Source organism: Eriocheir sinensis, chromosome 15, assembly GCF_024679095.1.
Source record: "Eriocheir sinensis breed Jianghai 21 chromosome 15, ASM2467909v1, whole genome shotgun sequence".
In the NCBI taxonomy this organism is placed as follows: Eukaryota; Metazoa; Arthropoda; class Malacostraca; order Decapoda; family Varunidae; genus Eriocheir; species Eriocheir sinensis.
Window position 1 is genome coordinate 11,766,370 of NC_066523.1, and position 26,375 is coordinate 11,792,744.

General features: G+C 39.4%; 1 protein-coding gene across 16 annotated transcripts; it reads left to right on the forward strand.

Moving 5' to 3' along the window:
* Positions 1-424: 424 nt before the first annotated feature.
* LOC126998907 (neprilysin-11-like) lies at positions 425-26,329 on the forward strand. 16 transcript variants are annotated; one of them, XM_050861132.1, is made up of 22 exons: positions 434-791; positions 927-982; positions 1,435-1,532; positions 3,142-3,254; positions 3,350-3,487; positions 3,625-3,774; positions 6,274-6,565; positions 6,683-6,791; positions 10,556-10,689; positions 11,222-11,424; positions 13,524-13,715; positions 14,145-14,240; positions 14,444-14,585; positions 15,657-15,871; positions 16,578-16,754; positions 19,848-19,948; positions 20,345-20,403; positions 21,410-21,529; positions 22,744-22,889; positions 24,146-24,310; positions 25,531-25,730; positions 25,977-26,329. In XM_050861132.1, the coding sequence occupies exons 3-21, from the start codon at positions 1,469-1,471 to the stop codon at positions 25,708-25,710; spliced, it is 2,796 nt and encodes a 931-aa protein (XP_050717089.1). In that variant the 5' UTR covers positions 434-791; positions 927-982; positions 1,435-1,468; the 3' UTR covers positions 25,711-25,730; positions 25,977-26,329. The 16 variants fall into 16 exon arrangements, with proteins under 16 accessions (XP_050717093.1, XP_050717092.1, XP_050717091.1 ...); XM_050861130.1 differs by having other exon boundaries at positions 439-791; positions 25,531-26,329; XM_050861131.1 differs by having other exon boundaries at positions 439-707; positions 25,531-26,329.
* The last annotated feature ends 46 nt before the right edge of the window (positions 26,330-26,375 follow it).

The window sequence follows — 26,375 nt, forward strand, 5'->3', positions numbered from 1 at the left end:
TCACCATCAAATTATGCGCTGTTCACGCGATTGCCATACAAATGTGCTTAAAACTCAAGTGACGGATCTCTTGGGGGAACTGGTAATCTCACATCACACCCACACACACTGATGGGAGAGAGGTCAGAGAGAGAGAGAGAGAGAGAGAGAGAGAGAGAGAGAGAGAGAGAGAGAGAGAGAGAGAGAGAGAGAGAGAGAGAGAGAGAGAGAATTTATATACACAAAAACAACAATCTCTCCACAACTTTATTAGTGTGTAACTGTCGTTTAATTTAATTTACACACACACAAAAAAAAAAAAAAATTATAATGCTTTTCGACGACCTAATGCCACATGCGATGTTCGATAAATGCTCGAGAGCTGCACTACACACTTGAAAAGGACTATATTTCATTCCTCCTGTAGCCCAATGAATGATGGCGAAAATATTCGCAAGTCTCTAACTCGAACCATCGTTGAAAATTTTCATTAATGTATCAAGAGCTTTCACAAGTGTGGGAAGCGAAACACTTGCGCTCCACCACACACTTGTTTATATACACGTGTGACCAGCTGGCAATTTAAGAACCCAGAATGTGACGAAATGTATAGACGCGAGTTTTACTGAGTCAAGGTAATGGCAGCGAGGGCGGAGAGCAGCATGCTGTGCATTGCTCTGCCCAAAATGTACAGTGTATGCTTCTGAGCTCACATATGGACGGCGAAGGTACCCGCTGATGCGTGAAAAAAATCCTATCGAAACAAGGCACCCATCGTGAAAAGTCTGAGCTGCAGCACTCTACCTCGCCTGGTAGCTGCTGAAATGTGAAATAGTAAACGTAGAAAAGATAATTATTAGTGTGGAAAGTTACAATTATGTCTGAGCTTAATTCTCCCATACTGTGCGGTCAGTGACCTCTGTCAGCTCAAAGTTTACCCCTCACAGGAGCGGCCGGAGGTTGTGGACACGTCTCAAGGGGATCGCCGTCTGCAACCTTAAAGGTAACCGTAATAGTAAGTTAGTAACTCATAGCTAAACAAACAAATAAATAAACAGGTAGTAGTCAAATTAATAAACAGATAAACAAAAAATATATAAATGTTGCAAAATAAGAAAAAAATATATATAGCACACACTGCAGCCGCATCATCGCTGCTCGCACTGCTGCACTTTTTTTTGTGTTCAACCTTACATTGGAACAAACACATCACGGCAGCATCCTAGAAGTGACGTTATGTGCCATTCAGATTAACGTCTGAAATGCGAAATGAGAGTAATTAATTATTAAACACTGGACATGATCTGTGATGTAAACATCATGCCAAGGAGATAATAATAATAATAAAGTGTTTTCACGCTGTAATAATACTAAGTTACATAATTTTATTCTGTCCTACTCAACTGATGGCAATGTGAATTCTAACCCCGAACACCATCACACGCCCCTCGGCAGTCCCAGGGGCCTTCAGGCGACAAGGAAAGTGGCCATGGCGGCCTCTCTTGCTGTTGTCGCCACTGTCACCACGCTCGTACTTCTTGCCCCAAACTCAGGTATGCAGAGGATAATGGACCAGTTTAAAGAAAAATAACGTCCAGAGCTTCCTAAATATTGACACCAGTGATTATTTACACACACACACACACACACACACACACACACACACACACACACAAACACACACACGCACACAGACCGGGCTTGGGTTCAAGTAGCTACATTTTTGTTCTCGAGTCCAAGTACGATTACATAACGATATTACGAAACCAGTACAAGTACAATTAGTCTACTCAGTTTTATAGTGAATTCGAGTCAAGTACGAATGCTTTTGTACTTTACTCGAATCCACTCACACGTACTTTTTACTGATTTTACCTTCAGATTCTTTTCTGCTTTTCTGCTTTTGACAAGTGGCAAACTGACAACTCCTCCTTTCCCTGAGTCACCTCACATGACCTCAGTGTCATCTCACCCTAGGGCCCAAGCTTAGGACACACCTTTGTTAATCCCTCACCCTGACCTCACATCCACCCAGGCAGGTCGTCAAACATCACACCAGCCACACGTTTTCATTTTTTTGTACTCGAATGTACTCGAAAATACTCGAAATTGTCGAGTATTTGACGCCCGAATCCGAGTATAAGTAGGCTACTAAGAAACTTTTGACCGCGAGTACAAGTACAAATACATGATATTGTGTATTTAAGTACGAGTATATGTACTTGGATCCAAGTCTGACACACACACACACACACACACACACACACACACACACACACACACACGGATCTTCGTAAGGCAGTAGTTAGCACGCTCGCCTCATAACCAAGAAGTTCCGGGTTCGATTCCCGGGCGGAGTAAAGACGGATGGGCAGTCTCATTTAATCAGTGCCCCCTGTCCTAGCACGCCCCATGTTTGGGGCTTGGGGAGGTCAGATGGCCTGGGGCCTGGGCCCTGGGGTGAGGTGACATGAGGTCACGGGAGGTGACTCAGGGCAAACAGAGGTTAGCAGATTGCCATTTGTCAAAAGCAGAAAAGTAGAAAAAATTCTGAGGTTTAAATCAGTAAAAGTTCTTGTACCTGGATTCGAGCACAGTACAAAAGTACTCGTTCTTGGACTCGAGCTCAGCAATAAAACTGAGTAATTGTACTTGTACTTGGATTCGTAATAGCGTAATGTAATCGTACTCGGACTCGAGTATAAAAATGTACTTAACCATATGACTTATTAACCCAAGCCTGCAACCTTGAGGTTCCGGGTTTGATTTCCGGGTGGGGTGAAGACGGATGGCGGGCTCCTTTAATCCATGCCCCCTGTCCAGCAATAAATGGGTAGCTAGTAGCTACCAGGTGTCAGTCAGGGGTTGTGTCCCGCCTCCCGTGTGTGTGTGTGTGTGTGTGTGTGTGTGTGTGTGTGAGAGAAGTTTCAGCCGTTCCCAAAGATCCCTCACCAGAGCTCCAAAGCTAATTCGTGGAGAGTGGGTACTGGCAGGCGATCGCGAGTCTAATGGGTGATCAGACCATGGCTAAATAAACACACACACGTATTGCATAATAAGCATATGCTCATTTGATGTCAATACAATCTCGCTACCGCGGCTGGTAATAAATAAGCAATTTCGACGTGATCTCACGCCTTTTTTTTTTCTTTCTTTCTTCAGGTTCTCCGGAGCAGCGTGGCGCGGCCCTCGCTCGAAACGTTGAGGGGTTTGACTTCAATCATCCTTCACCTGACACCATCTTCTCCAATGGAAAAAATAATAATTTTCGCAGGGTACACACATTATTATTTTCAGACAGCGGATATATGAATGACTTGACTTTGCCATAACCCATATCTATATTATATTAATTGCGCCCTTCATTCAGGCGATGGCCCAGTCACAATTTGCAGCACTTCCTTCTCTTCGGCAAGTACTGACGCATGTAAAGAGCGACAGGGAAAAGAAAATACGAGAAATGGAAAGAAGACATAGACAAAGAGATGCTTCTGCATCTAATTATGAGGTTTAGTAACTGACAATTTCGAAATTTTCAAAACTTTTAAAATTTTGTTAAAATACCTTAGAGAAAACTTTGCCATCCTGTGCCAGATGCAAAAATAAGTCAAATTTATTTTACAATAATATATTCAACTGTTGTAGGGAAAGGTGCAGCTCAAAAACGACCCCGAGCTCGGCTCAGGCCAACTCCCGTCCAGTGTGACCAGGCCGGTCCAACCTCCTTGGACCAAGCAACAGCTTCACCTGCAGTCCACTAACTTTACAAGGACGCCAGACTCACACCATGTTGAGGTACACCAACTCTACTTCATATTCTTAATTATAAATCAACGTATCTAGATACGTATTAGATCGTGGCTGTTCCATTCACTCACCCCCATTGTTCGTCCGCGTATGATCTGACTGGACTGCCTGCCTCTCGCGTGCCGGTGAAAATCGGCATGTTTGAATTATTTGTATATATAAACATTCAAATATAATATTATTTTTGTTTTAATATTAATCATAAATAGGCTACGATAACGGACACATTGATTTTCACACAAACAAGATTTAAAGAGGAGTTAAGATATGAAAGGAAGAGATAGGTGCTAGGACTGACCCGCTAGAGTCTAGAGTCTAGACTCTAGAACCAACGCCAAAACGATTTGGGCAATCCGGTTTCACTACAGCAATGCGCATGTGTCACATAAACGCTCGTGAGTCCCTTGAAGAACTCTACTCGTGAGTGGACAGATGCGATGAAACTTTTTTTTTTTTAATGGACCGTATTGGCTATACAGGCAGCGCCACACGTGGCCACTCAGTGAACTGTCAAAGCAGTACTTTCCATAGAACTCAAATTATGTGTAAGAGTGCGTCTGAGGCTGCCTCCAGGATAAAGGCCTTGGTGCCGCCACCGCTCCAAGCCAACGACTGCACACACTTTACTCCTACTCGATTTCCTGACTCTACTATTTGACATGGCGAAAAACTGAAATCGGGTAGGGGTGAAGAGTGTGCAATCATCGGCTTGGGGGGACGGCGGCATCATGGCCGTGTATCCCTGAGACAGCCTAAGACGCACTCTAGTCTATAACTTGAACTCTATGGAAAATTCAGCTTGGAGTTGAGTGGCCACATGTGGCGCTGCCTGTATAGCTAATACGGTCCAAAGACCTTTTCATTGATGTCTGTCCCCACCACCCCGTCCTCTTTTTTAACGTGTAGACCCTCCTCCTCAACTCCCCCACAACCTTTTTCTCGACCTTCACAGCCTCCTCCTCAAACCCCACAGCCTCCTCTTTAACCCTCACAGCCTCCTCCATGGTCTGAAGAACATTCTTTTCGAACTTAACAACCTCCTCCTGGACCTCCTCAGCCCCCCCCCTCCCCTCATCCTTGACCTTCAGAACCTCCTTCTCGACCTCCACAGCCTTTTTCTCAATCCTTACCTCCTTTACAACTTCCACAACCTCTCCTTGCCCTCCATAACCTCTTCCTCGACCTTCACAGCCGCTTCCTTAACCCGAACAACCTCCTCCTCGACCTCCACATCTCTACAATCCCCACAACCTCTTTTTCAACCCCCCAATCTCTTATACAATCCACACAACCATCTTCTAAACCAGCATGGTTCACAAACTGCGGGTCATGAGCCTTTTTCTGGGGGTCATGGAGGGTCCAACTGTATGTATGTACGTTAAGGTGACCAGATTTCTGAGACAAAATCCGGGGACATTTTCGGTTCAGAGGCGTAAAAACCTCCAAAACATGTAGTGTTCTTGTCATTGAAAAACTAAAACGGGGACACTACCCTTACCATTCATAAAGCAGCATTCAAAAGTATCTCTCACCCTATTTATCCTAAATTGCAAAGGAATTGAATAAAAATTCAATTGATTAACAATTTGTATGTTCTTGGCAGGGAGTCTCGCAAATTATGCCGTGCAAAGCTGTTTATCATTTCCTTAGTTATATACACTGTACACTGTAGGCTACAGTGCGAGTAGTACGGTGCGCAACTATACGTATAGTTTGGTCAACATTTTTTTTTTTCATTTTTTCCTTTATTCGAATTTCGGATCTTTCAGTCACAGTGAAAACAAGGGACATTTCCGGGGACAGCAGTAGGCGGGGACAGGTCACTGAAAACGGGGACTGTCCCCGGAAACCGGGGCCGTCAGGTCACCCTATAAATACGTACATTCAGCTCGCCGGAACGGGGCTGAATTTTCAGTCTCGGCGCTGGCTCGAACGCATGCGCGGACCGCTAGTGCATTGTGGACTTGGAGGAAAAATACAAGGAGAGGGCAAAGACGCACCTTGCATGGCCTTGGCCTTGACCTTGACCTTGACAAGTTCGCCCAGGGTCAAAGTTTCCAAAAAAAATAGAATTTCATCAAATTTTGAAACAATTGCTTCCATATGATGCACCTTGCATGGCCTTGACCTTGACCTCAAAAAGTTCGCCCAAGGTCAAAGTTTCTAAAAAAATAGAACTTAATCAAATTCCGAAACAAATGCTTCCATATGATGCATAGGATCACAGTTGATACCCATACCAATTTTCAGGACGATCTTTGGCGGAGGTGTGCACTCTCCGAGTGCTATGCGTCTAACTAATGATTACATCATGTTACCCACAATTTCATCACATTACACATGCAAACAGACACATACAACACAAACAAACACACCCACTGGTGTAACATTATCTTTTGATAACTCGACTAATAATATTTGGGGAGCAGTCATTGTTAGATACTTTGCTTCTTATTTCGTAACGTATATATATATTTTTTTTTCCAGGAAGAAATCACAGTTCAAGATAAGGAAGAGCAAGACTCCCTCCAGCACCCCCAGGATGAGGGGTCCCCAGCCACTAGTCAGAAGAATATCAATCCTGAAATTGTAGCAGTTGGTGGAAAAGAGGCGAATGAAAATCATGACAAAAAAATGCATGAAATGGATGAGACAAGCAGCAACCTGATCAAAAACAAAACAGCACAAAGATTACAAACAAAAGAATCTGATCGACTCCCAACAAGAAGACTGAAAAATGGCAGTAGGGTTTGTGAGACACCAGAATGCCATGAGGCAGGTGAGTTTCACAAAATCCTTTTTCCATGATGAAATTTATCCAAATACGTATGTACTAGTACTTTCCTATTATAAGATAGTAACATTTCTTTAAGAAAAATTATACATTGTCTTGCAGCAACAAGGATCAAACAATCTTTGGATCGCTCTGTCAGTCCTTGTGATGACTTTTATCAGTTTGCATGTGGTGGATGGATCAACAACCACTCACTCCCAGAATCTGGTTGGTAAGTTACACTCCCCTCCTATTATTTTAATGTGTAATTGTATTGGCGAAGCAGTTGCATATATCTTAAAAATCATATCAGAATAGATTCCCTCCTAATTTGTTGCAAAAATGTTCAAGTTTTAATCACCACACATCAGAGAAAGAGATTTGAAATAGAGAACTACACTGATATGGGCAACATAAATTATGATAAGTAAGCATGGTGTCTGCTCAACCATCACAAATTGTAAATCACCGCATATACCAGACTAGCCCAAAAAGTTTGTTAAAGCTAAAATTCATAATGTCGAGGTCTGTAAAAGTGAGGGTTTACTGAAATGTAATAAGAGATATGAGATGAAAAGGTTTCAAGAAAAATAACTAGTTTTAAATGATAGCCTACCTATGAGAGAGAGAGAGAGAGAGAGAGAGAGAGAGAGAGAGAGAGAGAGAGAGAGAGAGAGAGAATTACATAAAATTATATAGAAAATCAGACCACACAGACCCCATGGTCCAGACTAGGTGGTCTGTCCTTAATCCTAAGTGATTTTACATTAATCAGATGGCTCCAAAATGTTGCTTTTCTACTCTAGATAATATTAAGTTCAAGGAAGTGACGGTCGAGCTTGTTTTTAAAGGAGTCAATCGTGTTACACTGGACCACTGATGGTGGGAGCTTATTCCATTCTCGCACTACAACGTTGGTGAAGAAAAATTTGGTGGTCTGAATTTACTTGTTTACATTTGAGTTTTATGCCATTGTTCCTCGTTCGCAAAGTGTCATCGATCATAAACAATTTTGTTCTGTCTACATTCGTGAAACCATTAAGTATTTTAAAACATTCGATCAGTTTTCCTCGGAGGCGACGTTTCTCAAGAGAGAACATGTTAAGGGTGGAAAGCCTTTCTTCGTAGGATTTGTTGCGTAAGGAAGGGATCATTTTTGTTGCTCTACGCTGAACACCTTCTAGTTTAGCAATGTCCTTTGCATGGTGGGGAGGCCAAAACTGTACCGCATATTCCAAGTGGGGTCTGACTAAACAATTGTAGAGCGGAAGTATTACATCTTTATTCTTGAATAAAAAGTTTCTTTTAATGAAGCCCAACATTCTGTTCACTTTATTTGCTGCATCAATACATTGATGTGAGAATTTGAGGTTTGACGCGATTTTGACCCGCAAGTCCTTAACGCATTGAACGCTTGTGAGTTTAACGCCGCGCATTTCGTGATCAAACTTCTTATTTTTTGTTCCAACTTGAAGGACCTGGCACTTGTCTACGTTAAAGGGCGTCTCCCATTTATCCGACCAAGTTGAAATTTTGTGCAAATCCTCTTGAAGGCTTTGCCTGTCTTCGTCAGTGAGAACCGAGTTACCAATCTTTGTGTCATCTGCAAATTTACTAATGCGATTATTGAGTCCAACATCCACATCGTTGATGTAAATAATGAAGAGCACTGGGCCAAGAACCGAGCCCTGAGGGACGCCACTAGTGACCGGCACCCACTCTGAGTTAAAACCGTCAATCACAACTCTTTGTTGTCTGTTGCTCAACCAATTCGCGATCCATTGGTTTACTTGACCGTCAATGCCTATTTGCTTTAATTTATAAAGTAATTTATGATGTGGGACTTTATCAAACGCTTTCTGGAAATCAATAATAATAATAATAAATCCAATAATTTGGTTATGTCATAAACTGAGAAGAGATCATTATAAAAAGTCAGTAGGTTTGACAGGCAGGATCTTTTGTTACGGAAGCCATGTTGTGAATCCCCAATTAATGAGTGGCTTTCGAGGTAACTCACAATTTTGTCTCTAATTATGCTCTCGCGTAGCTTACCTACAATTGAAGTTAGACTAATGGGTCGGTAGTTACCTGGTATTTTTTTGTCTCCTTTCTTAAAAATCGGTGTCACGTTAGCCTTTTTCCAATCCGAAGGGACGATACCTTGTCGCAAGGACATATTGAATACGGTAGTGAGGAAGGAGAGTATATCGCTCTTTGTTTCTTTAAGCAGTATAGGATATACTTTGTCAGGTCCGGGACTTTTATTTATTTTAAGTGAATGGAGAGCTTTAAGGACTTCATCAGTTGTTATTTCAAAATTAGGCAATGCATGCTCGAGATTTACAATAGTACTGGTGTTGGTGGTAGTGGGAGGAAGACTGTTAGTATTAAACACCGAGGAAGAGTAATTGTTTAAGAGGTTTGCAATGTGTTGGCTGTCAGTCACTAGTGCACCGTCGCTGTTTGTTAAAGGTCCAATACCACTTTTGATCACCTTTCTGTTGTTTATGTAACTGAAGAAAGATTTCGGATTATTTTTACAGTTGGCTGCAATATTTTCTTCATATCTATGCTTTGCCTGACATACTAGTCTTATTACTCGTCGCCTGGCATCATTATAAAGTCTAATATTTTCGGGCGTGCTTTGTTCTTTCTTTAACCTGTAAAACAATTTTCTCTCATTGACTGATTGTTTAATTTCGCTATTAAACCACGGTGGGCTTTTATTAGTGTTAATTCGCTTCTCGCACAAGGGGACGAATGTGTTCTGCTGAGTGAGTAAGTGATTTTTAAAGCTTAGCCAGGCTTCCTCTACGTTGTTGTCATCTGATAGTTGTATTTCTGTTAGTTTTTGTCGGATTTCTACGAAGTTAGCTCTTTTGAAATTGGGCACCTTTACTTTATTTTCAGTCACTGATAATTGAGCTCTAATGTCGACGCGCACTAATTTATGATCACAAGAACCGAGGTGTTCTCCTACCGTGACATTACTGACTAGGTTATCTTGGGTCGTTATAACAAGGTCGAGTACCTATATTATTTTGTCAAGTTGGCTCAGAAACCATTTGGCTTAGATAATTTTCTTCTAGAAATTCGATCATCTATGTGACTCGCCTTCTGTACCTGACAGTGTCGCCCAGTCGATATGGGGGAGGTTTAAGTCTCCTAATATCACTATCAGTGAGTCGTTGTTATTAAGTGACTGCCTTAAGATGCTGTACATTTCAAGGTCGTCATCGAGTGATTGCCCGGGAGGTCTGTAGGTGACAGATATATTTAAATTGACTTTTGCAATGTTTACTCGCACGCACAAATGTTCAACGTTACTGTTTCTTGGTGTTTTGTCAGTGGGTTGCAAATAGCTTTTGACAAAAAGGACGACGCCACCGCCTCTACAGTTTACACGATCTTTGTTGAAGAGTCTGTAGCCATCTATGTTGTATTCGGAACTTAAATCAATATTTGTGGTGTCGATAAATGTTTCGGTTATAGCAATTATGCCAAAATTTTCTGTTAGAGCAAGACAACTCAGTTCATCAAATTTGTTTCTTAGGCTACGCGCATTGAAACTAAGGATTTTTAAGTTATCTAGAGGCTTGGTAATAGAGGTGGTGAAACTTGCGGGATCACGGTTACGGGTTTGTTGCGATGCACGGTGTCTATTTACACGGTCGGGGTGGAGGGACGTGGCTGAGAGTTGTTTTTTGATCGGATGTGTGTGTGAGAGAGAGAGAGAGAGAGAGAGAGAGAGAGAGAGAGAGAGAGAGAGAGAGAGAGAGAGAGAGAGAGAGAGAGAGAGAGAGAGAGAGATTACTGCTTTCTATATACCTAAATAGAATTAAGTTCATACATTCTTTACATTTACTTTGAATAACTACTAGTGCTGTATGAATTTCTGTGACTTGTCTTACATCTGAAAAATTATCAACAAGACTGATCTGAGGTCATAGTTTTCCATACACCACTAAAGATTTTCCCCACCACTATCTACAGGGCAAGTACTTACATTGACGCTGAGAAACGTTTGAATGACGCCCTCCTAATGATCCTAGAGAAACCTGCTGAACCAAGTGCTGCAGCGCCTCTCCAGGAAATCCGTAGACTCTATAACTCCTGCATGGACCTAAGTAAATTTCCATATTAGAAGATAAAAAATGACAGTTTCATTGAATACTTCAAACCAATATTCTCAAACCCGTTACAATAGAACATTACAAAAATATTTGTTTGAATTACACATAAATATCTCATACTGAATTCCTTATGGTATACCTTTAGGTTAATGTGAATGTTCGTATTCTGTATATGCTATGTCTGTTTCTTTGTCTTGTTCAGTTGCCAATAGTACTGGGAAGCTAAATTCAGTGCATCAGAATAAAACTGGAAGGAGCCTTAGACAATCATGGAAAAGTCTTTGCCTCAATCTAACCACTATATACATTTTACTGTACACCACTCTATTAAGATGGACTTTTTTATTTTTTTATTCAACCATCATGGGAATATCATGTGGACACATCAATGTCAGTATATAAAAAATGTATATAATATTATGCTTAGTTCTTCTACATGTTAGTGATTAGTAATGTAACTGCAGTGATCAGTAGCACAGCTTCAGTTCACCATACAACAATCTGTGAATATTTTATCTCATGACAGACAAACTAGATGAGATTGGCTTGGACCCCCTTGTAAACTTGCTCTCTGACATGGGTGGATGGCCGATGGTGGAGGAAGCCTGGGACCCTGACTTCTTCAATCTCTCCACTGCCCTTAACAATCTCCGCAACATTCATGTCTACCCACTCATCCATGTTTTTCTCAATGTTGACCTTTTCAACACTTCTCAATGGCTTATCTTTGTTAGTCAAAAAGATTCGTATTTCATATTACACTTAATGTTGATACTTAGTATCTGAACCTTTTGCTAATTCCATTCAGATTACAGTGCTGCTATTAACCTTAGATATTTTGTTGATCATATCTAGTTACCTATTTCAATGTATTTCATTATTTTTACTATACTACTGAGTTTGGGGGTTATCATAACTCATCTCTGACTACAGACAGAGAACTGAGCAAGGCTACCAGTGAGCTTTAGATATAAGGGAATATAAGGATATAAGGAATATAAGGGAAATACAGTAAACCCTCGCTTTACTAACCAATTTGGGGGAAGGGGGTGACGTTACATCTAAAAATCCATTATATCTGAGAGATTCAAACTTTTCATATTATAACAACTTTGTTTGTTATACGAGCTGAAAGTTCACTGTTTCAAACCATCTCCATATACAATGAAGTTCGTTCATTATATAAGATGAAGGACGACAGTAGAGGCATCTACAGTTGGGTGGACAAAGCTAAGCTGACCAGACATGCACTGCCCAGTCATCCTTGTTTCTACTGGCACCAACCGATGTACTTGTACATGCTTGCCATGCCCACCACCAAACTTAACCGTGCTCTAATTGAACTTGTTTGGTAAATCCCCGCATATACCACACTGGCCCCCAAAAGTTTGTTAAAGCTAAAATTAATAATGTCGAGGTCTGTAAAAGTGAGGGTTTACTGAAGTGTAATAAGAGATATGAGATATGAAGAGGCTTCAAGAAAAATAACTAGTTTTAAATGATACCCATGTGTGTGTGTGTGTGTGTGTGTGTGTGTGTGTGTGTGTGTGAGAGAGAGAGAGAGAGAGAGAGAGAGAGAGAGAGAGAGAGAGAGAGAGAGAGAGAGAGAGAGAGAGAGAGAGAGAGAGAGAGAGAGAGAGAGAGAGAGAGAGAGAGAGAGAGAGAGAGAGAGAGAGAGAGAGAGAGAGAGAGAGAGAGAGAGAGAGAGAGAGAGAGAGTTCTCAAGAGAGAACAGAGGGTAGAAAGAAATTTTTTTTGTTTGAACAGCTTTTCGCCTTAAAAATATCCTTTGCATGGTGAGAGACCAAAGAGAAAACTGTACCAATAATGGGGTCTGACTAAACTGTTGTAGAGTGCGAGTATTACATCTTTATTCTCTTAAAAAAAAAAGTTTTTTTTTAAGCCCAGCCCTCTGTTTTCTGTATTTTATTGCTGCATGCGATGCATTGTGAATTTGAGGTTTTGACGCGATTTTGACCCCCCCAAGTCCTGACGATTGAACGCTTTTTGAGTTAACCGCGCATTTCGTAATCAAACTTTTTTTCCTCGTTCCAACTTGAAGGACCTGGCAGAAATTTTGAGGACAGGCACGCAGGCTGTGACTCTGAGTGAATTAACCAATCACACTTGTCTGTTTGTGTGTTGCTTGCTCAACCACCATGATCCATTGGTTTACCTGACCAATCAATTTTAATTTGTTTTAATTGTAAAGTTTTATGATGCGGACTTTATCAAACGCTTGAAATCAAGATAGACTACGTCCAGTGAGTCATAAACAGTGAAGAGATAAAAGGTTAATAGATTTGATAGGCAGGAGTGAGTCTTAAAATTAATCTTTGTAACTCATTTCTCTAATTCTCTCCAGTATGCCTCCTACCCCCTTACCTACAAGACTAATGGGCCTGTAATTACCTGGTACTTTTTTTTTTTTTTCTTTCTCTTAAAAAAAAAAAATCGTTAGCCTTTTTTCCAATCTGAGAAGGACAATGCTTTGTCGCAGGGACATATTGAATATGGTTGTGAGGGAGAGAGAGCAGAGTTAGAGAGAGAGAGAGAGAGAGAGAGAGAGAGAGAGAGAGAGAGAGAGAGAGAGAGAGAGAGAGAGAGAGAGAGAGAGAGAGAGAGAGAGAGAGAGAGAGAGAGAGAGAGAGAGAGAGAGAGAGAGAGAGAGAGAGAGAGAGAGAGAGAGAGAGAGAGAGAGAGAGAGAGAGAGAGAGAGAGAGAGAGAGAGAGAGAGAGAGAGAGAGAGAGAGAGAGAGAGAGAGAGAGAGAGAGATTGAATTTACATGTGGCATCTTCTAACTTTTTAATCACTGATAATTTTTCAGGTTGGTACAGGTCAAGTGCCTATTGGAGTGAACTATATGGCATCGCTCAGCGACAATGAACTGACACCTTATCGCACTCTCATGACCACGGCTGCAACAATGCTGCGTAATCACGTGGGCTCTAATGTCACTGACCAGGACATTGATGATCAGGTGCATGGAGTCATTGAATTTGAAAGAAAATTCTCCCAGGTATGAGCATCTATATAAAGCAGTGTATAAACCTAATATGATAATAAAAGTGTGTTATTAGGTCATCATGTCTGTCTTGCTGTCACAACTTAGTTTCCCTCTTTGCAAACAGTATAACAATAATAATCTGTGAACACTAAACCACAGCTAGTTTAATTTGATAGACTACTTGAATTACTTTTATTTATTATATCATAATTATAAGCTATATTCTTTGATATCCTCCATAAGCACATTTCTCTCAAACTTCATTTTAGATCATCTACTTAAAAACTGTCAGCTCTCAAAATTGTTTGAAATGTTTGAATGGCTTCATCTTTCTGAAGGCAAACTCAAATGTGAACAGCAACTTTTACTATATGTAGAGTCCAGAGATGAGTTTTGTTAAATATGGTGTTTGATAAAAACCACTCAAGTGCGGTCTTACAGATTGTGATGACAGCTGTGAATGAGACTACTAACAATGCCTGGCAAACCACTGTGGCAGAGCTGCAGGAGGACACAGATGGAGGCACCCTGGGCCAGGTGGATTTTATTCCATGGGAATAATGTTGGCAATATCCTCATAGTACACCTACAAACACAGTTGTCAACAAAATTTATACATTATAGTAAAAAAAGTTTCAATTATTCAATACATATAAAAACAAAATTATAACTTAACATAGTACTATAGTACCTTATAACAGATTTATTTTTATTTTTATAAAAACAAACTTTCTCTACAGTTTAACTGGCTGGATTTCCTGAAAGAAATATTTGCAGAGACAGATGTTACAATCATAGAGGATGAGCCCCTGACAACCTTCAAGGGACCATTTTTCAAAGACCTCAGCAACATGCTGGCCATTACTCATCCCAGGACTATTGGTAAGTGGTTTATTGGGTAAAATTTTTATCATATATTAATCTCTATACACTGTAGTGACCCACCCAACACTGAAAAGTCACCCAAGGTTTATTTGGCCCTAATTGACTGAACGTCTTCTCATCTCACTGGTCACTGTTTGATTACTGGCCACAAAAAAAAGTTATTTCCCTCAGGCTTAGATGAATTTTTCATTTGTTTCAAAAGAAATATAAGTTTGCATTAGCTTGGTAGCTACCAGTGGTATCCTACAATCATGTGATGGATAGACAGTATGGATGCTATTATCCATGGGGTGCAGTGAAGGCCTACATTCTTTGTGATGGAGTCAGTGGTAAACTTAAGAACTGAAACACAAATTCATTTGGGTCAGGAAGGGAGAAGCATGGGGAAGCCACCCAAGGCTCACTTGACCATGGGTACCCTTATTAGTTGAATGGTGACTTTACATCTTGCTGGCTATAGTTCAATTCTCGGCCACGGAAAAGTTTAATGGTTGTCCTGGCTCATAAAATCAATGGAATGCACCTGCACCTTGGCTACTTTGGTTTCACCTATTATGCTGGTTCTCTGTTCATTCCAGCTTGTGTTGCTTCCCAGTCAGTCTCTATTGTGCATGCACACTTTAAATTTTTCTTGTTCATAATACCATTTATCATGTGACATTTAACTCATACTGCAACTGGTCTGTGTATTTATAGTGCCTTAATTAAAAACTTAAGTTTTATTATCTTTACAGTTTTGCTACAGTAGTATATGATGTGTTATACTGCACACTAAGATGTCATTTTATTTCTTGGAAAAAGCCCTATCAGGGTTGAAATTTAGGTTTTATACTTGTGAAGGGTGTTCTTAGGGGTCCAAGAATATATTACCCCTTATGAATTCCTCTTATAAGTGTTGATATACAATAAGTTGCTTTATGAGAAGGTTTCTAGGAATGTATAATTATTGCATAATGAACTTCACCTGTAGTATATGTAAAATATTTAAGGCAAACAAACTGTGACTCATACTTTGTCCATAGTTTTATATCAGAGGAAATACTAATATTTTTTTTGTTATGCACACAGCCAATGCTCTTGGGTGGTGGTGGGTGTACAACCTACAACAAGAGACCACTGAAGCCATGCGGGATGCCTCCTATGACTACTTCCACGACTTTTATGGCATGTCTCGGCTACCATCTCGACAGCCACACTGCTTAGATATAACCAATTCAAGATTAGGTTTTGCACTTTCTCGAGAATATGTGGATAAGTTTGTTCCAGCCTCAGTAAAACCTGAGGTAACTCTACAGATATGTGATACTACTACTACTACTACTTGTACTTCTACTTCTACTATTACTACTACTACTACTTGTACTTGTACTTCTACTACTACTACTACTAAAGATTTTATAAATGGTAAGGTGCACCGCTCTGAGGTTTTCCACTGTAATCTGTCTATGGTGGTGCTGCCATATGGCTGAAATTTAGATTTTCCCCTTTCTACTTTGGTGAACATGGTAACTCCCATCCTTTGGAGATAACTATTACCTTGATACTATCATTAGGGAGGACTTTGATCGAAAGTATTTACATGAGATAGTCTCTGTTGTTGGCTTGGTGTTACACATATCTTTACATTTGTGTTTCTTTTTTAATGATATTTATATTTATTAGTATAGAAAACACACACACACACACACACACACACACACACACACACACACACACACACACACGATAAAATCACATTCCACACAGCCATGAGCACTACCTTATGTCCCTGGATGAATACATACTGTACTTTGGAAAGCCCAAGATGCAGCTCAAACTTGACTTTCGTTATGGGGAAAAAAAGTGATTCCCAAGTCCAACATCCAACATCCTACTATGGAAGCACATATAAAAGCTTATGCTTATATACTTGTGGTGGCTAAAATATTACTTTTGTAAGGAGCACATATGATATTAGAATTGTGAAGGTGCGTTTTTTTTACTTGCCAGGTTACAGAGATGGTGGGAGATTTGCATGGGGCCTTCTCTTCACTGCTAGACAATAACACCTGGATGCTGCCAGGAGACCTTAAGGTGGCTCAGGAGAAACTGGCAGCCATGGACTCATTTGTGGCCTATCCAGATTGGATAATGGATGATGAAAAACTGACATTGGGGTATGAGGGGGTAAGCAATAACATTTTTTTACACCCTATGGATTTTCTGATGTTTTTAACATTAATTGAACCAATTAATTATATTCAATAGAAACATTACTAAAGTAAAACCGGAGCAAGTTGGCAAGTTGAGTGTGGAAGACCGAGGTCATAACGCCTCACAGTACTGTCATTTTTCCATATTTCCACCCGAGCAATCTCCCATCTTAACTCTATCACTCTTGCCACCTTTTCTGCGGTTTATTAAAACAACACATTTTATTGCCATGTTTGGAGATATATTCTTTTACATCATTTCTTTGATAATTTTTACTTTATTTGCTCATCCAAGAACTATGATGAAAGCCATATAAAATTACAAAGTACAGTACCCTCTCGAGTTTCGCACTTGCTTCATTCCGAAGGAATAGTGCTAAACTCTAGGTTCGCGAAACTCGAGGTATTGAAATCCATGAAAAAGCGCTTATTGGTTCCGACCCGTGGAAAAAGATGACTTTTTTTTCGACTACTCCTTTGTTATCACAATTTTTTCGACTTTATTCCCTTGTTATCCCAAAATACTTACCTTTGTAATAGGTAGTAAATGGGAAGTGAGAACAGGTCGTTTTGAAGCCGCAGTTGAAGGCGGCTGCCTTACAATGGACCGTATTGGCTATACAGTCAGCACCACATGTGGCCACTCAACTCCAAGCTGTACTTTCCATAGATTTCAAGTTATAGAATAGTGTGTGTCTGAAGCTGTCTCCAAGATACACGGCCATGGTGCCGCCATCGCTCCAAGCCGACGATTGCACACACTTCACTCCTACCCGATTTCAGTTTTTCTCCAGGTCAAATAGTAGTGTCAGGAAATCGAGTAGAGGTAATATGTGAGCGGTCATTGGCTCAGAGCGGTGACTCTGCCAAGGCCTTGTATCCTGGAGGCAGCCTCAGATGCACTCTAGTACATAACTTGAATTCTATGGAAAGTACTGCTTTGACAGTTCAACGAGTGAACACGCGTGGCGCTGCCTGTATAGCCAATACGGTCCATTGGCTGGCACTTCTGAGAACACGTTTGTGATCCACGTGGTGTCGTCTGCTAAAGTATAGGGGCGGTCGCTCGCAGTCACCCGTGGTTCAGTTGGACAAACCTAAAGCTTCTGGTAGTTTTGTATGTGTTATGATATAATCTGCTAACTCTTTCAGTTATAAATCATTAAATCACTATATCATGATTGACTTTTCAATGCCTATTGAACGTAAACTGCCGCCGCAGCCGCAAAATAGCTCGCAGAGAGGTTCGACTTGCTTACTTTTTCCATATTTCCCTCACCGCTCACAAAGATTACAAGTGGACAAACTAGAACAAAACCAGGAAAATTAATATTTTTAATGCTGTGTATTCCCACAGCGTGGTGGTCAGCAGAACGACTAATTTCATCGTGGGGATATTTCTCGCAACACCGGCCAGTGTAGTGGACCCGACCGTCGCTGCCATGTGATGTGATGGTGTTGGAGGTATTGCCTTTACAACGGCACCAGTGTAGTGGACCTTCTTCTTCTTCTTTTGACCTGTAACGCTTTGTATCGCTTCTTGAGTCCTCTTTCTCCACACTTTTATAACTTCACAACATGCACTTAGTTACTTCGCAGTGCGCACTTATTCACTTCACCCTGAACTTGGGTGTTTTTCTGTACTTTTCTTTCTCTGATTTTACTTTTCTATGCCCTTTTGCTATTTTCCACTATTACTTTTCACCGTCGCTGCCATGCATTACAGGTCAAAAGAAGAAGAAGAGGAAAACAGAGTTCTACAATTTTCGTAACGTGAGAAAAAGTTTTTTGAACTGTGGTTCCACAGCTCGGGGTGTTCTCTTATCTTGTTAATCAAGTAGTAAGCAAAGCAGCTCTGCCAGTCCATTTTACGAGTATATTGGTGGTCCATCTTCCACTGCTCCTCACTCCTCAGCCACTACCGACGTCTGTTTATTTACATACAGCCGTGAGGTACCCACATACCCACGCTCGTACCCACAACCATTTTCCATTCATACGGACACCCAAATATTAACTCGATCCCGGTTGGGCATACGGGCAACCGCGGTTGCCCATAGCCCCAATGGTTGGACACCGCCTTTTAAGGCAGCACGTATGATGCTGACGGTAGGTACACGCGACCCATACATGTCAAAGCACTGCGAAACTCGGGGCGGTAATGCGCGAAAGTCGGGATGGTAAGAATTTAGGACTAAGCGCTAAACTCGAGGATCGCGAAACTCGGATAGCGTGAAACTCGAGAGGGTACTGTATTCATAGCATAGCAAATATCTAACTAATTGAGTTTACTGTTCCTTAAAAATTCAGATATTTACATTAACCTGTGAACGTGCCAAGGTGGGGTGAGGTAATGACAAAAATACGTCAATGCACAAATGTGGTGTTCTTGTGTTGAGGGTGGTGCCCTCCTCTCACTAGCTTGGCTTGACAGTGTACAGTGGGGAAAAGGTCTCGCTCCTCTCCTCTCTGCCTCTTGTTGGCTTAACGTACGTTGGGGACATACCCATGGTTAGTGATACAGGATGTTGTCCACATCCCCATGATACCTGGGAGGGCGTACGAAGTTTTTTAGCCATGGAGGAAAAAGGTTTTTTTTTATGAATTTTTTAATTTTTGAAATTTTTTCTATTTTTAGTAACATTTTCAGTACCTGATTTTCATATTAAGAATACTTTTCCAGTTCTTCTTATTGTTTACATGGTGGTTAGTGGGTGTGACTTTTTTGAAGGTTATAAAACTGTATTGATGTGTTTATACTTCTTTTCTGTTATCTTATACAAGTGTCACAGCTGAACACAATTATTTTCAAGATGTGGCACATTCTCAATCCATACATTCTTTGCCCAAGCTGCCAGATTCAGATGGTCTGACTATACTTATATTAATGCCAAACTAATAAAGATTTAATGAATGTGAATATCAGGTAAAGATAATTCTATATTCTTGAATTATGTTCCATTTGAACAAATTTTGCTTTCATAATTCCAGGACTACTAAAATATTTATATTCACTATGGAAAGGTTCTCCTAACAAAAGTACTTAACTTGATATTTTGATGCACAGTTGGAGTTGAGGGATCAAGAACACATGTATAATTTGGTACATATTGGACGCTGGTATAACCTCAACTCCCTTGCCATCCTCAGAGATGTTCCTCAACACTCGTAAGTCTACCCTTTAAATTTTTGTTAATGTGATGAAGGGAGAGCTAATTAGTTTAATAGATTACAAATATGCAGACTAAATATATAAATGATAAAGGATGAGATGCAAAAACTACAAGGGAAATGTCAGTGTGGTGTGAAAAGGCAACTAATTAAGGTTTTTCAACAAAATTCATAAAATAAATGTAAAACTGCACTCAATGTATTCATGGATGCTCAAGTTATATATGAAAGCTATATAAGTAGACATACTATGACACAATTAGAATTCATACAAAATATTTTGGGAACACTTTATCTCTTCTGTCATTTTCCTTTGAATTGTTGTAAATAGTGGAAAGGTGTGATGGCATTATTTCATATAAAACTATATTTGTCATTTTCCCCATTTAACAGGTTTCTTTTTCCTTCAACCATAGTGAATGCTGTCTACAGTCCCGATCAAAACAGCATTTGTAAGTTTCAACATTATGTACTTACTTATCTCTCACTAAGGCCATCTTCTTTCCATAGTCCCATCAAAGGTGGTTATAACACACTTCCAGCCATCCTCTAGAACAGGGCTACTCAACTGGCTGCCCGCAGTTCGAATCCGGACATTCTGAATGTCGTAGCTGGACCCCAGGCTCCAGGAGTAGAAAAATATAATCAAATATCATGATGGTCCTGGATATGGATTCTTGACTAACTGCAGTCAGTCCAGGAGCTACACTTGCAAAGAATCCTCACCAGGATCTTCATGTTATGTAATTATATATTTCTACTGGAGCCTGGGGTCTAGCTACAATATTTAAGTGGTCATCTGCATCTTTGCAGACATTTAAACTAGTCTAACTGGACCTATGCTTATATTAGTTGAGTAGCTCTGCTCTAGAAGAAAGCAGTTTTTTCCACCTTTTGCACTCTTGTCCCATCTAATTTTGTATAAAATATTCTCAACAACTTAGATCACCTTTAGATTCAAATTTCATCAAGTAATTTATTTCACTCTTCATTCATTACTTTATGAAAGGTATTTGAGAGTTGTGATTTGAGGCTGTGATAATTAAGTTGCAACAACTAGCAATGTGTCCAGAGATATATATGGGGTTCTCATCCAACACAGTCTTAAAGGCCAATGTAAAGAAGTGAACACTAAAGCAATACACACCTTAGCTAGTATTACCAACATTAAATGATCATAGTTCAGCTTTTGGCAATCCTGAATTATTTTGTTAAATGCACATTTTAAAAATAAATACTTCAATTAATTTTCCACCTTTCTGCATATTTCATTATCTGAAATTTCCCATCTAATGAAATCCATCAATTATTATCTTTTGAAATAACTTAATCTAATAGAAAACCTTAGAAAATTACCTAACTTTTCCACTGAACACTATAAAGTATATGTCCTAATATAAAACAGAAACCAGACAGTTAGTATTCTAACCTATATATAATTTATTCTCTTGCTTCCAGCAATTCTGGGTGGCATCCTTCAGCCACCTTTTTATGCTCACAACTCCCTCACTGCCCTCAACTACGGAGGCGTTGGAATGGTCATCGGACATGAGATGACACATGGCTTTGATAGCATAGGTACAGTGCAGGCTGGTAGTTCTTTTCTAACCTATATTTTAAATAATTACTAGAGTGATTTATGGATCGGCACTTCTTGCTATAATTGTGAGCCTTGGTACCACTCTGAGGCAAGGCAGTTGATGCACTGCCCATCTTGTATTAATTTTGCCTTGTGGGTTGGTTAGCATAGGTGAGCACAAAGGGTAACCTGGGGGGCATGGGGTGCAAACTGTGATAAGTAAGTTGCCACAATTAGCAATGTGTCCAGAGATATATAAGGGGTTCTCATCCAACATAGTCTTAAAGGCCAATGTAAAGAAGTGAACACTAAAGCAATAAACACCTTAGCTAGTATTACCAACATCAAGTGATCATAGTTCAGCTTTTGATACACAAGTGCAAAAATAAATTCATAATTAAGGGATACCTTCCAATATCTTTTGTGATATTAATCCTGGTGTGCATGAGTTTTGGTATGGATGTAACAGCAAAGGGAGTGGATCGTGGAGTGATTGAAAGAGTGAAATGCGATACTTGGCGATGTTTTGGAAATGTAATAAGAATGAACGAGGATGACTTTGTGAAATTGGTGTATGAGAGCATGGCTGAGGGAGATAATATCAGGGGGAGACCACCTGTAAAAATTAACAAAAAGAGTGGATGAGTATTAGAGAAAATATTTGGCAGGCAAAAGAAATTGAAAGGGGGAACAAAGACTTTTCTGCTGTGGACACCTCAACTGGTGGAAAGTTCTTGTGAGGGGACAATGCATTGGAAATATAAACAGAATTCTGTAATAGGATATATGTACATTATGCATCTAAAGATATTCCTCATGATACAGCTAGGCTGCCTGAGCACATTTTTTGAGTTTCCATGTACATAATGCAATAGTTTTTTGCTATAAAATTTTTGTTGATTTTTATCAACTGTTAACCAGAACCTAGTTCATACAGCTTTTACATTCTATATTTTTATAAGCTAGGCTTATTGGGTCCATAGGCATATGCTTTCTTCAATTGCTGTATTTTCTGTTAACATAAGCTCTTGTCTAAAGGAATAAACATCCTCTGCTGCCTACCTTCTAAACTGATGCAATATATTTGGTGATTTGATGATGATAAGTGACATTATGGATTACATACAATAAACATTGTTTATTAAAGAAACCCAAATGTAGATTCTCCATAAAATATGTAAATAATTAACTTTTTTTACTATTTCTGATACAGGTTGTCTGTATGACAAATATGGTGACTTAGGCCATTGGTGGACTGATGGAACCATTGAAGCTTTCAACCAGCATGCATGGTGCTTTGTGAATCAGTACGGCAGATACATACCTCCAGAACTTTCTCAAATTGGCCTCAAAATACCAGTAAGTTAATGCCACTTTAAAGTTTCCCATTCACCAGGACTAGACAGATATTATCAGCTGGCAGTGTATGTATCATTGAATGAAGATTAATTAATCAGATATAATTTTATGTTAACCCGAGAACGTCGACCGACCCTTTTCAGGGCTTTCACGATTCATGGCTGTGGTACGGTGGACCCTAAAAAGGGATCGCCATAAAACACCTAATTCAAGCTAATTGTAGGCGGTGGTGGCATAGCACAACCCACCATGAATGCCCTAGGTCATTGTGGTGGGTGAGTGATCTTGAGGTGGGCTTTTTTGTCATAGGTGGTGCTCATGTCATGGCATACTAAATTAGCTATCCATACAGGAATCACTTGTCAAATTCTCTATAATAGACAACAAGCGACTCTCGGCTAGATGCCACGTGTCACGAGACTGTTTATTTTGTAACAAACACCACCCAAAAAGAATGGAGTTAAAGTAAAAGTAAATATTTTTAACAGCTTTATGGTTATGAAAGGAGTACTCAAAATGCAGTGTAATTTTGTCATTTCTCGGCCACTTCTTGGCTTTCCCATAGCCAAAGCCCACGGGTTAATAAAAGAGAGGTATAGTTGACCCATACACTGTTGTTCAAGTTTCTTCCACTTCATTCTGTTGCTCATCTGCTCTCTTGAATCCTAGAATTACATTCTTAAAGTGCATAACCTTCCCCTTTATCATTACATTGCCATTCATATTATCTCTCGCTCTCTCTCTCTGTATTTACTACCAGTACCAGTACAAAAAAAAGTATCAAGTACTGACTTGGTATTCAGTATATGAATATAAATAAATTTGCTCAGTATGCACTGAATTTTTTTTACTCTTCTATCATATTTACTCGGTCTTGCTGAGGTGCAACCAAGCGGGGACTGATGAGCATTTTTATTACGTAGGAAGTCATTGCTCGAGGCGCTGAGACAACACACGCCAAATTCTAATGATACTACCATACTAACTATATGTGGTCTTCAAAACATTTTTATCACAAAATTCGTGAAAATAGATAAATAAAATTTACCAGTACTGAGTATCAACAAATTATGCTTAAAAATGTGCAGTTGGCACCAATTTCTGTATATGAAAAACAGTGTAACTACTGCTTTCAGCACTTGAATTGTAACTCAGTGCTGTAACTTGGTACATTTGTACCCCAGTACTGCCAATCTATAAAAATCATGACATTTCAATCCATAATAAAATTAACAAAGTACATAATGTAATTCAAGGTGAATGGAATCAAAACTCTAGCAGAAAACATTGCTGACAATGGTGGAATTCGAGAGGCCTTCAAAGCCTACCAAACTTATGTAGACCGTTATGGAGAGGAACCCAGACTGCCGGGCCTTGAGGAGTTCTCTCCTGAGCACATCTTTTACCTTGGCTTTGCTAATGTGAGTATTTCACTTTTCTCTCATCAAACTGACTCATACACTGACATTTGAGAAGTACATCTGTTCCATGTCTTCCACTATTGCACAGAAGACAGGCTTACTTCGTAAGTGCTTCAAAATATTTGATTTTAACTCAACTGTAATTAAATCTTTTTATGCATTCATTTTGTCCCACTTTGACTATTGTGCTCCTGTTTGGATGTCTGCTGCCAATTGCTATTTAAAGTTACTTGACAGACCTATCAATTCAATTACATTTATTTCTCCTGCACTTGTTCTTGATCTTGATCATCGGCATCAAGTTGGTGCCCTTAGCATTTTATTTAAAGTTTTTAAGAATAATCCGCACCCTTACACAATGCTTTGCCTGATCCTTTTACTCCTGCCCGGGTCACAAGGTTTGCTCTTAGTCAAAACGATCTTGCTTTTAATCATATGAATTTTTGTATGACAGAATTCTCACAATGTTTTCTTCTGTCGTTGACAAGTTTATGGAATCAGTTACCCAATGAAATTGTACTTTCTGCAGACATTTCTACATTTAAGTCTCGTGTGAATGTCTTTTTGAAACAGTAATTCTATTTTTCCTCCTTTTGGCTTTGACTGGCCAGTTTCTTAACTATTCGTTGCCTTTGCTTTTCTCCAGTACCTTTTGGTATTTTGTGTGGTTCAACTTGTTGTACCTGCACCCTGAAGGGAGGCTTTGGAAGCTTATCATCATCATAATAATAATAATAATAATAATAATAATAATAATAATAATAATAATAAAAATAAACATCTGTGTAGCTGTAACAATATAGTTCACCTGAACCTTGTTCTAAAATGTATTTTGAAATACAAATGGGATTTCATTAAATGCTATAATTAGAATTTCCATACCACTGAAATATTTATTTCACATCCTTCAACAGAAATCCATTGCTTCATAAAATTAGCAGATGTATACTTTAAGACTTAAATATTTCTGCACTGAAGGTAAAGCTGTCGTTTTATATTTCATTTTGAGGTCAATATTACCCCACAATGACTAACAAGAATGTAAAGAAGACGGAAATTTAAATAGAACTTTAGGTGAAGTGGTAACAAATAGGTGATTTTAACCACTCAGTCATAAATTAAAATAATTAGAAATTGGTAAAAGTTCAAAGCATCTCTCTCATAATTATCTTGACCATTCAAGCACAAACTCTTCCTAATTCATATTTCATATATGTCAGATATGGTGTGAGCATAAGTCTCCATATATGGCCTTGGAACTACTGGCTTTGGATACCCATTCCCCGGGAAAGTTCCGTGTCCTGGGCTCTCTTTCCAACGATAAAGAATTCAGCAAGGTGTGGAACTGCCCGGCAGGATCACCTATGAACCATGACACAGACCGCTGTCTCCTCTGGTAGTCATTCTGTTACAAATCTGGGTAATGCTGAGCCTAATAACTACTGTTCTCAGGCAGGACATTTTTACACTATTTCATAAAACTAGTATTATATAACAAATGAGTACTGCAAATAAAATTAATACATTACCAGAGTTACTAATGAAGTTATATTATATACATATCTTGACTGTAGATTTTCAAATATATTCGGACTTATGACACTCTGTATGCAAATATTTTGAATTTAGTACTCCAGTCATTTTCATTATTTCTTTTTGTTCACAGAATAAGCCTCCTTATGTGAAAGTACATCCATTTCGTGAATGGGCCAGCAGGCCATGAGACCCTGTCAAATTCAACCAAGACAACAAAAATAACCAAAAAGTAGCTTAGGTAATGACAAAGTGAATATCAAGGTGGAAGGGAAAATTTGATAAGGCACTGATTTACCTTTCACTCTCATTTACATTTGATTGCATTTACTCCATAGTTGATGGATGACCACCCATATATATATATATATATATATATATATATATATATATATATATATATATATATATATATATATATATATATATATATATATATATATATATATATATATAACACACACACACACACACACACAGAGAGACACTCTCTATGGTGTGGTGGTGGTGGCGGCTGTGGTGACACTAAGGA

Coding starts and splice junctions, on each gene's coding strand:
- LOC126998907 (XM_050861132.1), top strand. CDS start 1,469: ATGGCGGCCTCTCTTGCTGTTGTCGCCACTGTCACCACGCTCGTACTT. Junction 10,690..11,221: donor TAACTCCTGCATGGACCTAA/GTAAATTTCCAT, acceptor ATCTCATGACAG/ACAAACTAGATGAGATTGGC. Junction 11,425..13,523: donor CTTCTCAATGGCTTATCTTT/GTTAGTCAAAAA, acceptor ATAATTTTTCAG/GTTGGTACAGGTCAAGTGCC.